This window comes from Dipodomys ordii, unplaced genomic scaffold, assembly GCF_000151885.1.
Source record: "Dipodomys ordii isolate 6190 unplaced genomic scaffold, Dord_2.0 Scaffold199, whole genome shotgun sequence".
In the NCBI taxonomy this organism is placed as follows: Eukaryota; Metazoa; Chordata; class Mammalia; order Rodentia; family Heteromyidae; genus Dipodomys; species Dipodomys ordii.
Genome location: NW_012267415.1, coordinates 3,959,065 through 3,972,837, shown reverse-complemented (window position 1 = coordinate 3,972,837; position 13,773 = coordinate 3,959,065). Strand labels below are relative to the sequence as shown.

The following is a 13,773-nucleotide window of genomic DNA, read 5'->3' as shown; positions in this document are numbered from 1 at the left end:
TTTTCTTTTTGCTTATGTGGTGCTGAGGAATCAAACCCAGGGCCTCATACATGCAAGGCAAGTGCTCTACCACTGAGCCACCTTCCTAGCCCCATCAATGATTCCAATCTTATTTCCTTTATTTTTAAGTTATTGAAAATATCTCCCTGTTCTTCAAGTATCATTTGTCTAACCATTAGTTTTGCTGCTTGGTCTTTTCAGACTAAATCCTAAAATAGTTCTTGGTCATGTTTGTTCTAGTGAGACATGGAGGCATAAGATTGGGTTTGATGAGTTTATGTGTTAGAGAAGCTATAATCATTGAGGCAGTTCAGAAAATTTAGTACCATTCTAAAATACTTTGGATCTGAAACCCTTTATTCATTAACCAGACATAAATATCCTAAAATTAAAACGTAGAATGGAATTACTCTAAATGTTTCTATCTAATTTTATTCCTCAACTTTATGGCAGAAGACAGAAGGATGTAGACAGAGGTACTCAGACAATTATAATCATGGAGGAGAAGTTTCCTGTGATATCTAATTTTCCATCACCTATGATTGGAATATGATGATGACTTAATGAATATTTGCTACACTGCTAAAAAGAAATCTACATTCCACTTGACTTTCCCATAAAATATACCATGCTCTGTCAAATAATTGCATTTTCGCTAAAACATTGAATCACCATTCATGACGCAAATAGTAACGATATACATGCCACAATATCTTGACCTTGTTTCATCCTTTTGGGTTGTAAAAGTGTGAAGGGCATGTGAGTAAACAAAAGATTGAGACTATGTTGTTGCAATTTCCCTGTTCTAGCATGTCTTGAGCAACAGGTGGCCTCCTGCTTATGAGTTAGGTGTGCTCAGTACTGACTCTCCACTCCAATCCTGTTCTTATTTACATGTGACTTTTGATCTGCTAGATCACTCATTGGATGATCTGCTTCTCAGAATTACACAAAATAGAAACAAATTGATTTTTAAAAAATTGCTGTCTTATCATCTGAAGTTTCTTTGACTATCAAGAAATTTAATACATTTTGATTATAATAAGATGGCAATGTCATATCTGTTAATTCCAGGAAAGATTTATTTTTCTTGATTAGAGGATTGGAATTTGTTTCTTACACATTGGTTTTATTTACATTTTAAATAGTTGTTATGTTATTAACAGTGATGACATGTTGGGAGATCCTCTCATAGGATTTTATGAGTTATATCATTATAACAATTTGCAACCCTTTATTTGAAATAGGAATGTGAATGTTCTCAATTTGCTACCATTGTAGAAATACAAACTATAAACACAACCCTAAATGCAACTGGTTGATATTTTACATTTCTTTAGCATTCACAAATAATTTTTGATGTAAGATTTTACTGAAATGATATGTCACATAAAAATATGGTCTATATTGGTATTAGCATTTATTCTCAAGAAAATTTCTGTTATGAAGTGAGTGAATGCATCATCTTTGTGATTGTGTTGATTGAACTCAAAACTGAAGTTGTATTTATAGACAGAGAAATGAGGAAACAAAATAAAAATGTTTCAGTCAAGAGATAGACTTTCTCATGCCTTTGTACTTCTCAAAAGATGGAATACAATGTTTGCTGACACTAAATGAAGATGACACTAAAAATAATTTTTTGAAGGCGTACTTTTAGGGAATGACCCAACTTCAGTATTCTCAAGTCTTCTGCTGTTATTCCCCTGTCAGTATTTTGAAAAAAAAACTGGCCTATTAATTATTAAAAAAAATAGAAGCCTACTTTAGTATCTGATAGAGGAAGTAATTTATAATCTTGACAAGTATATTTTTTAAACAAATTCAGGTTGTTTTATATTGTTAGTCAAGAGGCTTGAGGGATTATCAAGTGGTATGTGGTCAGCCTTTAATTGGATAATTCTGAAATGAACAACTGCCTGGAGCACTAGAAATGGCCTCAGGAAGGACTTAGAGGTGAGAGGGAAGCTTGAGAAAGGGAGCCAGCTTCTTTGGAACCTAGAGAAGGCTGCTGATTAAACATGTGCTATTATTTGTTTTCAACCTAGGGAACTTATTAAGAGAAATCTGGATTGATTTCTCAAACCAGCCTGTTTTAATAGAAACAAAGTTTCAGACTGTCTGTCTAGATTAATCCTCAATTAACAAGAAAGTCTGAACTTTTTCTTTTGGGTACCTTGCTTTTCACCAAAAAAAAAAAATCTTTAAAATGGATTAACTGGATTCTAGGTTCAATGTGGACCCATAATTCTTCAGTTGAAGGGACTATTGATCTGTTGATCATTACTGAAACAGCAATTATGCAATTATCAGAATATAGCATGATAGTTCTTAGCAGTTAGGCATCTGATTAATCAGGAGCTTGTTCAATTTCTGTCAGGGTTTAATAATACAACAATGCATTTGCTTTTTGGAAAGTATTATATGCATAATCTGGACTTGCATTGCCATAAACGTGTGTGTGTGTGTGTGTGTGTGTGTGTGTGTGTGTGAACTCAGGGCCCAGGCACCCTCCCTGAGCTATTTTTCTCAAGGCTAGCTTTGTACCACAGTGGTTAATCAGAGATAAGATTCTCATGGACTTTTCTGCCAGAGCTGGCTTTGAACCTCAACCTCAGATCTCAGCCTCCTGAGTACTAGGATGGCAGGCATGAGTCACCACTACCTGCCTGCTATTTACACTAATATAAGCTTCATCCACATTCAAAGGCAAATGAATACATGCTTTCAGCAAAATTAGAATTGCTTAAATTCTAAGTCCTACTAGTTCTATTTTATTTTCTAATGTTTATTTGCCCAATCTTGTCTTTTTAAAATAATAAATTGCCAGCATCTGAAGTTGTGTTTTACTTTATTGGCTCAATATTTTTCCTGCATTGTATGTTTTTACTTTTGTATTAATTGAGAAAATAAATTTTGTTTTGAAGTTATTGTTGCCCTTATAATCACTGTAAGCATGCCAAAATGTGAGATTGGGAACAGTCTCATAGGTTGTAAGAAAGACAAGACAATAAAGAGTTACAAAAGGATGATGTTAAGAAAAGGGGGGGGGGGTGGAAACAGAAAAGAAAAAAAGAAAAAAAATACCCTTTAGCAATGTAGAGACTGAAGTCATATCCTGACCAAAGGAGGAAGTGGTGCTTCACTGGGCTCGAAGTTATCTGATCACAAACAGCAACTGCTGACTGTTTCCAGTTGTTTCAGTAGCAGCTGAGAGAAGGCAGTCCTTAGAAGTAGTCTGAATTCAAAATGCTGAAGAGAAAACCATCCAATGCTGCAGAGAAGGAGAAGCAACAGAAACCAAAGGTAAGGTAATTTCATATATTCTTAAATAAAATCAAACCATATAATAGAAATCACATACATGCACACATGCACCCAGGCATCGACATTCTTACTGGTTAGTTGTTAAATGAACTCATGTCGAATGAGACCTTTTGGGTCAGGATTTGGAAACATCAATACAGAACTTCTAACACTCGGCCATCTTTAAGACTGCCTTGAATTTGGTCTTTTAGACAAGGAACTGAAGTTAGTTCAGGTTACCAATCTCATAGCAGGTAATTAGGAGGTCTCTGTTCCAGAGGTTAACATGATGAAATCTTAAACTTTTTTACATCATCAGATTATGAATATCTACAAAAGAGTCTACTAAATGAATTTTTCTTTTCTTAATGCACTTAACAATAAAAAAGTTCTAATCTGCAGATTTTCAATGAAGTATATACTATTTCCTTTCATGTTAAAATAGATTAGTTTATTGTAAAGATCTGAGGATTTGGTTATGTTTATGATAGCCTCAAACTCAACTAGTAAACTGGATGAGATGGTCTGTAGAATGTCATTTAATTTGTTTGACAATAGTTGTCACTGTAAGAGAAGTAGAATATATTATATAAAAGAGAATTTTAATTCAGTTTCATGAAATAAACCAATGTGTGAGATACAAATCTCAGAAGATTTCTTCAATTCTTGTCCATTAGAGAATTTTTAAGTAAATAAACAAAGTTTTAAATGAACAGAATCTTAAGTAAATGAAAGTTTTAATCTGTGAGATAATATTTAAGCCTTTTTAAAAAACTGATTTATTGTCTGTTAGTACTCATGTATTATTTGTTAGGCATACACTTTCAGAGAAATAAGTTTGGAATTAAATATAATCTTTTCATTTTAAGTGGCACTGTTGAACAAGGACCAATATTTCCCTAATCTTTCTGAATTACTAAAATCTTAGTTTCCAATCTTGGAAACTAAGAATAAATTATTTATGATATTAATTCTTTCTGACCAAAAAATCTGATAAAAGATACATGGAATATTTGGTTAACTATAACTAAGTAGCATAATGTTTCCATCTCTTTCCACTGGAATGAAATTCAATGCAAGATTTTGTCAAATAGTATAGAACATTTTTTTAAAGGGTAACATACTTTTATATAGGATTAACATTACATAATTTTTTCCTTAATAAATATAACACATATTCAACTTAGAATTTTGGGGTCATAAACGTTAATATAAATCAACAGTTTTTCTCACAGTATTTAAAATTCAAAGTTGGACTAACTCATAAGGGTTCATTATACACTAAGCTACTCTAGAATTTGTCATTAAACTGTTTTCATAATGACCAGTTATTATATTAGTCTTAGTAGCAGAAATTATCATAATACATGCAAAATATTGTTCATCTTATTGACTTTCTCCTTCATAAAATAAAATGAATTTGAAGATATATACACCAGAGAAGAAAATATGTCACAGTAAACAGTCACTTGAAATCATGTTAACTTTTTTGTGAGTTGTCATTTTCTTTAGACAGATGGCTTCATTTTGCAAAAATTTTTAAAAAGTGAGTTTATATACATGCTGTTATTTACTATATTTTCAGGTCAACTGAATTTTTTTAACATAGAAATATTTTTCCAATTATTATAATCGTCTTAAAAACAACTACTCAATTCACATTCTATTGTATTTGCAATTTTGGGGGGCATTTTATGGAGAACAGAATTAGTAAATGATGGCAAAGATGGATGCTCTAATGATGTGTCCAAATCCTGAACAAAACCATACTCTCTTCGTGGATGTCTTTTTAGAATTCAAAAAGGGATTTCCTTGGGGATTGCAACTGTTTGTTTTTGTAAATGCTGAAGAAGGTTTTAAAAAATAAAGACTTTGTTAAATCATCTGGCCCTGGGTTCAACCCTTAACACAAATACACACACACATACACAGATACACACAAAGTATGGCAAAGTCCTATAGGTTGCAAATAAGACAACATAGTACCCATCCAAATAATAACATATTACACTTAATGTTGTCTCAGATAAAATTTATGAAACTTTACAATTGATCAATGAGCTCAAAGTTATAATTAGACAAGAGTAAGTTCTAATGTGCCATAACAGAGAAGAATGATCACAGATAATGGCAATAGCATGTGACATTTCAAAAAGCTGGAAGAATCAAGGAATGGAAATGCTTTTACCATGTAGGTATGATACATATTTGAAAAGATATAGATATACTTAACTTATGTTTTTTTATACATGTGCATGTGTATCAAAACATCATGTCTAAGTAGAGGGATGGTTCAACTGGTAGATTGGCCTGGGATGTGGATAGCCCTGAGTTCAACTTGCAGTACTGAGGAAATAATCACATGTTACTGCATAAATATGCAGAATTATTATGCTTTTATATACAATTTAAAAATATGTTTAAAAAGGAATCTGTTATCAGCATTTTCAAGTAAGTCCTACAATTGAAGGTTAGAAATACTCATGAATGTTAAGCATGATAATAAATAAGAATCCCACATTGAAATCAATAAACTGTTTTATTATATTCACAACTTTTTTTCAATAAGCATATATATATATATACATATATTTATTGATTTTCAGGGTGTTTAGAAGATCAGGGAAACTATCTTTAAGGGTTTAATAGTTTAGAAAAGGAGTTAGGGATCGTCCACTTTTCTCCACCTAAATACGGAACATTCATCTATAAGATTTCTCCAGGTATCTACTGAAATCTGAAATCTATTATACATATTTATACTGTATATATATATATATATATAGAGAGAGAGAGAGAGAGAGAGAGAGAGAGCAATGAAAACTCTGTGTGTGTGTATGTGTGTGTGTGTGTGTGTGTGTACTAGAACTTGAGGCACTATTATCTTTGTTTTTCACTCAAGGCAAGTGCTCTACCACTTGAGCCACAGTTACACTTTTGGATTTGGGGAGCTAATTGGAGATAAGATCCCCACAGTCTTTTCTGCCCAGGCTGCCTTTGAACTACGATCCTCAGACTCCTGAGTAGCTAGGATTACAGGCTTGAGCAACAGGTGCCCAGAACAAATTACATCTTAAAATAGAATTGTACTATCTGTGTAGTTTTATTGTGAATGTTAACATCTTTTTCTTCTTTTTCCATTTCTCTACTTTTCTTGTGATTTCCTTCCTTTGAATAATTATAAACAGTATTGTTCAAACTAGCTATAAGATATTGAACATAGGCTGAGAGGCAGCAAGCATAACTCTTCTGTAAGGGAAACTGAAAATTCTCTGGAGAGTTGTCATAAACTCATTTCATATACTAAACATAAATACTAAAAAGTTTAATATGTTCTCAGAACACTCTATAGTCTACAGGCTCATGGCAATCTAAAAATTATGTTTTTTGATTAGTCAAAAACAAAATTGCTTAACGTATAATATTTTCTTTCTTGAATTTTTTTACCTTCTTACCACACATGCTCAGTACTGATAATGACCTTAGAATTTTTCTTGTTGTTGTTGCTGGTCCTGGGGCTTGAACACAGTCCTGGCCTATCCCTGAGCTATTTTGCTCAAAGCTAGTACTCTACCATGTTAACCACAGCTCTACTTCTGGCTCTGCTTTCCTTCCTTCCTTCCTTCCTTCCTTCCTTCCTTCCTTCCTTCCTTCCTTCCTTCCTTCCTTCTTTCCTTCCTTCCTTCTTCCTTCCTTCCTTCCTTCTTTCGTTCTTCTGATTAATTGTAGATGAGTATCATGGATTTTGCTTCAAGGGATGGCTTTGAATTAGGATCCTCAGATCTCATCCTCCTGAGTAGCTAGGATTACTAGCATGAGCCATTGACATCTGGTTTAAAAATTCCTTAGCAAGACAAAGACAAAGTTTAGCAAAATAAAATACCACAAAGGGAGTACTTGAAAGGGTTGAAGTGAGGTCAAGGGGAAAATAGTAGACAAAAGAGAAGAGGGGGGAAATGCAATCAATTTTGTACATCCTACAAAATTAAGAAGAGTGAGGAAACGAATGGGTGGGTGAGGGCTCGGTGAGAATGTTTTAAGAGGTGACATTGATCAAGATATATTTTATTCATAAATTGTTTGTTAAATGTCAACTCCTTTGGACAACTACTTAAATATGATAATAAAAATAGGAACATGTCGTTTTAGCATATACAGGATTCAGATTTGATGAACTATCTATATCTATAGATCTACATATCTAGATCTACAAATCTATAGATATGTAGCTCTATACATCTATCTATAGATCTACCTGTCTATAGATAGATCTATCTATATCTATATCTAAGAGATAGACCTATCTCTGTAGATATACAGATATCTATCTATATATTATTATACTTATCTATAAATTCTTAAATTATGGGATATAGTTTTTAGTTTTTTTTTTTGCATGGGGGGGGCTCCTATCATGGGCCTGAACTCTGGGCCTGGGCACTGTCCCTCAGTTCTTCAGCTCAAGGCTAGGGCTCTACCAATTGAGCCACAGCACCACTTCCGGCTTTTTTCATTTTGCTTTATGTTGTGCTGAGGAATCGATCCCAGGGCCTCCGGCATACAAGGCAAGCACTCTACCACTGAGCCATCTTCCCAGCCCCTATTTTAGTTTTTTGACTAACATGTTTTGTGGTTGTTGTCCAGACTTATTATGAGTTTATGACATACAAGTTACCATGCTTACTGTGTTTTGCATACTATTTTAATATTTGTAGCAACTCTGTGATAGAATCACTCTTACCCTCAAATATGAAGAGGCTTAGAAAGAATACAAAGAATTGTGTGCCTTAAACAAAGATAATTACTTTTAAAAAATACATAGTCAAATAAAGAAACTCTCATGTGAAATACATTGATGTCAGTTTCCAGTAGTATAATACTTAATGATCATACTGCCTTTATAAGCAATAGGACTTTTAGCATTATTTCTGGAATTCTTTTCTAAACTTTTAAAAAGAATACCAATCAGTATACCAAATACTCTTCAAGCAACCCTAGGAAGGCTCTTTATCACACTAGACCTTTCCTCCAGGTTGGAGAATATGGTGGATTTGAGCATAGAAAAAGAATAGGCCCTACAAAAGAAAACTTGGTAACTGTAATTAGAAGAACTTGGCCTTTATTTGGCTGGGATTAATGATTTGTGTTAATGAAATTTTAACTGGGGTTTTCTTTGAGTTTGAAAGATTCCAGCACCCTGTTATTATAAAGCGAAACATTGGTATAATGGCACTTCTTGAAATAGCTGTTTAAAAAAATGCTTCTTTTTAATCTAAAGTGCATACTAAATGCGACACCATTAGTGTCACAAATGCTAATTTTCACTAGCAATGACTGAAGTGGCATTCTTTCCCATTTGCATTTGATCCTAGCAATGATGAGAGGTGATGAGTTGATTATGAGCTGTTTTCACTGCACTGCCCGCTGTGCAAAATTTATGCTCCTAGACAAGGATGACACATAGTTGTGGCATTAAAGAGCTCTCCCTATTGCTTTTTGTATTAAGACAGTTTAGATACATTTTAACTCTTTCTTAACCAGGCACGTGAAAGAGAAGTATCTCCATGCACTGGCACTTACTTTAGAACAGACTCTTGGGTAAGGTCCATTTTTTTTTAATTTCCCTTAAACCCCAAGGAGATGAGAAATATTTTCCCCCAACTCAATTTACAGGTAAGAAAAGAGCTCTGTATATGTGTAATATTTTCTTCAAGGTATTATTTCTAAAATTTTATACAAATATACAGATTGCCACTAAACTGAACAATTATTATTTCCAGCTGGGACCCCGTTTTACTGTTCCTAGCCAGCAGAAACTTACCCAAAAGTTGTTTTACCCCTACCTACCCAAAGAAAGTTCTTTTCCATTTTTTCAACAAAAATTTATTCATCTGGGTTTGACATCTTTTAGACATGAATTTGTAACTTGTTCATTAAACTATGTTTAATTGATTTAAACTGTTGTACAATTTTAGCTGTGAACATTTTTCTCCAAAAAAGCACTGACTCATTTTAGCTTACCCAACTCATAGGCTATGAATTTGTAATCAGATTTCACCCCAAGCAAGTAGCAAAAGGATGGGAGTCAAAAAGGTTGACTATGCTTAACATATGTCCAGATAACATACCGAAAGGTCAGGAGATAAATAGTCAAGATTAATGACAGAGTGTAGCCTCACATTAGTTTTGAGATTTGGATATTACATCTGATAGGAAGAATACAAAATCCCTACCTTAACTACAAATGATTTATTAAAAATCCATTTGTTAAAAATCCATTTGTTTAAAAAAAAACCTATCTGTCTAATCATTCTTTGCCTTGTTTTTTGGAGATAAACCATTTAATTACCATGAAGAATTTTTCTTTATTAAATGGGATCAAGTATTTTGTCTACATCTAAATTTCCAAATTTAGCATTTCTAAACTTCTATACTTCTCCTTGCTAGGATTAAGGGTTTATGTGGATTTTTACAAATAAGATACTTACCAAAGAAACAAAAAAATCACATAGTATATTACGAATACATTAAAAACAATACCAAGAAAGAAAAAACATCCCTCATGGTATAACCCCTGTTTTCACTGTATTTGATTCTGGTGCCCTGCCTCTTGTACATAGATTTTTCTAATTTGGAGAGGGAAATAACAAAATGCTGAAATAAGGATACAGGATGACCCATTGTAACAATGAGATGTACAAGACACTATGTTGAAAAGGAACTTTACATATTGGAGAGTACAGGGAGGGAAAAGTTGGGGAGATGGGGAGAGAAGGGATGATAGGAGAAAAAAAAAAGGAAGAGGTAATAGTGCTCAATAGGAAATGTACTCAATTCCTTACTCATGTAACTATAACCCCTCTGTACAGTATTTTTACAATAAAAATTAAGATATTTAGCTTCTTAGCAGAAATTAATCAATTTCATTAAGAATTGATGAGTAAGAATAGAAAAGGCAAACATTTTTTATCTGTCTTTATTGGTAGATGGGGTGATTTTTATGTAGACGGCAAGAACCATTTTTTCCCCACAGTTGGCTAAATCCCCCTCCACAGGTTACTACAGAAGTCTACCAAAGAGGAATCTTTCCAAGGCTCTGTTTTAGCCTAAGGTGGATGGTATCTATTCTTTCCCTGTGTTTTGACATCATCTTAGAAGGGTATAAGAAGGATTAGATTAGAGAACACCCTAATAGCCACATTTTTAGCTTAATTATCTCCCTGAAGGCCGTATGTCCAAACACAGTCTCCTTCTGAAACACTGAGGTTAGGACATCAATACATTTTGGGGAGCACAATTCATCCCCTAACAGTCTAGAAGCTCCTGCTAATTAGAGATGAAAAGTGATATCTAGCCGCTTCCTTTTTTCTATTTGCCCTAGATGCCTGACCATTTCCAGTTGGTCAGATCTCTATGCACAGTGTCATATTTAATCCAGACTTGACCCCACAGTATTTCTTCTCCATTTTCTCTAATATTTTTTCATACTCTTTTTTACTCTCTTCTAATTCCATCTCTGCTATATCCCATTAGGCCTGTACTAGACTAATTTGAAAACTAACAAACCATCTGCTCTATGCCCTTGGCCAGCTATTTCTGATTATATATTAGAGTCATTTCAGGTGCTTTACCAAATACCTGTGTATGGAACTCACTACTAGGAAATCTGGTTAACTGGTCTAGTAAAGCATACATAATTCAGACATTCTAACCACCTTAATACTTTTCTTCTCTCATCTTAAAATGCCACTGTGTGTTCATGAACTCATACCTCTTTGAATACCTAGATGGTCTGTTCTCTCTCAAGAAAGACTCAGTTATGTCAACACAGAGTTCAGGGGTACCCTGGCAGACTAGTAGGCAACATGGACCCTGTCTCAAAAAATAAACAAACATAAAAACCTAGATTCCATGTGTTGTCTATTTTAGGCTGGCTTTTACCAGAGACATTTGTAGAATGAAGCACAGAGTGATTTCTCAGTATGTGCACAAAAAATTGCAAAATGACTAATGGGCAATATTAGTCATCAACAGAAGTAACCTTCTCCAGGACAATTTGTAAATGGGTCAGTGATAAAGATCTGGGCAACACCCATACCAAAATAAAAATAACTAACTGTTCCTATAATCAGAATGTCATGAAATGAAACCAGAGTGGAGTTTCATATGATAATACGTCTGAAGAACGCAAAAAGTGTTAGCAAGACTGCTGTTTTGCAAGGAACCTAGAATTGTGTGGGAGAAATTTGTCACCATATCTACAGAAAAAAAAATTCAGAATAGTCAAGGGGGCTATTCTATTCAGAGTTATTGTTATAACTTCTTATTTCTAGACTGATGCCATCAAATTCACTTTGGTGTGACTCTTCACACTAACCCTATCACTTCCTGGCAGTGGTCTGATGTCCTATGATCTAGTTAACTTTAAACAGCTAACCATAATATTTATTTTTTCCTAATGAAAAAAATGTCTTATATTTGGTAATATTTGGTAATATCATCTTTTTATATCTGGTCAGTTTTGCTTATAGGTTTGTTATCCTAAAGTTTATCTTGGTATACTTTAAAAATAAAGGTTCTGAATGTGAGGTTTTGGCCTTATAACTAGAAATCTGATGAAATTATTGGCTTTCTAAAAGGGTTGATAAGAATTTTCACCTAGTGTAACTTGTAGCACCTTCCACAAGTAGGCAATGACATTGCTTTTCTGTATGTTTCCTAATTTTACTAGCTTAAATTTTTGGAATAAGTTTCAATTACACAGCTTTCATCTTTGCTTTTGTTTATTGCTAGCTTTTGTTCAATTTGCTGAAGTTAGAACATGTGCAAATCACAAAAAAAACCTTTCAAATTCTGAATATCCATGATAATTATCTATCAATTTTAAACCAACCATCAGCAATGGGACAAATGTTTATAATTTATGAAATGAACTGTCCTCATAGGTAAATGTATGACAAATGATCAAATATGATATTGTAAGTCAAGAAATCTTCATAAAAGGAGTTCATCTACTACAACTTTCTGCCTCTTAATAGAAAGAAATATTCATTCATTGAAATTCAAATCTGCTGGAAGGAAACTAAATGTATTTGTCAAGGAATATGTTATAGAACCCTAAGATCTCTTCCAAATATTGCAATGTAAACGTGCTATTTTTTGTACCTATTCTTTCCCTGTTTGGGATTATATACCATATATTTGCCCCACATAAACATGTCTGTTCTTACTAAGAAAAAAATGTTTAAATTCCTGGGCCTAGCGGCAGTAAGTACAACCTAAGATGGGAATGTTTATAAGCTTTATGATATTAACTGCAGCACTCAACCTCAGGTGGCATAAAGCATGCAAAAAGGAACTTTCTGTCAGTTTTATTATTTCTAAAAAGGTTCCCCTTGAAGCAGAAGAGTGACCTTGCTCTGCTGAGCTGACATATGCCACTGGATTAATGGTCGAGCTCTGCTGGAGGGAAGCTCAGAGAAACATTACAACTCCAGAAGCTGGGCTGGCGGTGACCATTAATCAGGGGGACCAAACTCATGCTTCAAAGACACTCATTTAAAAGTAGTAAAGATGACTTAAAAAACTTTCTCAGAATTAGCTTATTGTTTGTCATCACTTGTGTTCAAGGAGATCACCTCATGACTAAAATATCCCCAGGGTACACCTTTAGAAAGGTTAGAACACACCAAGTGAACACCAGATTTAAAATACTGGAAGTTATCAGGAGTTTTTGTTCCAGAGAGTCTGATAGGAAAATTTACTAAATGGATTCAGTTTCTTGACTTAATTTTCACACCTGTATTTAACAGCTATTTCAAAGGAATGGGTACTGTGAATGAATATTTTCCTCTCTGTGTTCAATTTTTTTTTAAAGAAGAGTACCTAGATTTAATGGTAAATCATGTGACTGACAAATTTGCTAGGAAATTTTTCAGATGAACGTTGAATTACCATATTCAGCTTTTAAATACAGACTTGAAAATACCATACATTATTTTCTTTAAAAAGTAACATAAATTAATTGTACAATGTAATTTTAAAACAAGATTTTACAATTCAGTCCTGGCCACTTGTTCGTATAGGCCAAATAAAGAACAAAGTGAAGGGCATAAAAAGGAGATCTATTACCTGGTACAAGTAAGCCCTTTGACGACATCATTTCAGCCCGCTGTCTACCACCCTCAAGAGTATAGACCCGGGTTAGTTACCACGTATTAGGGTGGCAAAAGATCTGTATACTTAAAAGAGACCCAGTCATGGGTTGGGTCTGGTTAGCCACTATCTCAGTCCTTGTTTCGGTAGAGGTCATAGAAAGACTGTTATCTCTGCTTCTCTTCAGTCAGAAAAAAACAGGTCCTCCTTGCGTGGTGGATCCTCCACCCAGAGAAGGCTAGATTGTTCCTGAGGGGTAGTTTTGGATCTTTATCATAAAGATGCTATCAATCAGTACTGTCCTTTCTAGAA

General features: G+C 33.9%; 1 protein-coding gene across 2 annotated transcripts in view; it reads left to right on the top strand.

Moving 5' to 3' along the window:
* Positions 1-3,174: 3,174 nt before the first annotated feature.
* The window catches only part of Samsn1 (SAM domain, SH3 domain and nuclear localization signals 1), a 48,560-nt gene continuing 37,961 nt past the window's right edge, over positions 3,175-13,773 (top strand). The window contains exon 1 of one of the 2 annotated variants that reach the window (XM_013034893.1): positions 3,175-3,306. In XM_013034893.1, the coding sequence (XP_012890347.1) occupies positions 3,250-3,306 (57 nt within the window). In that variant the 5' untranslated portion in view covers positions 3,175-3,249. The remainder of the gene's footprint in view (positions 3,307-13,773) is intronic. The other variant, XM_013034892.1, reaches the window with a different exon arrangement.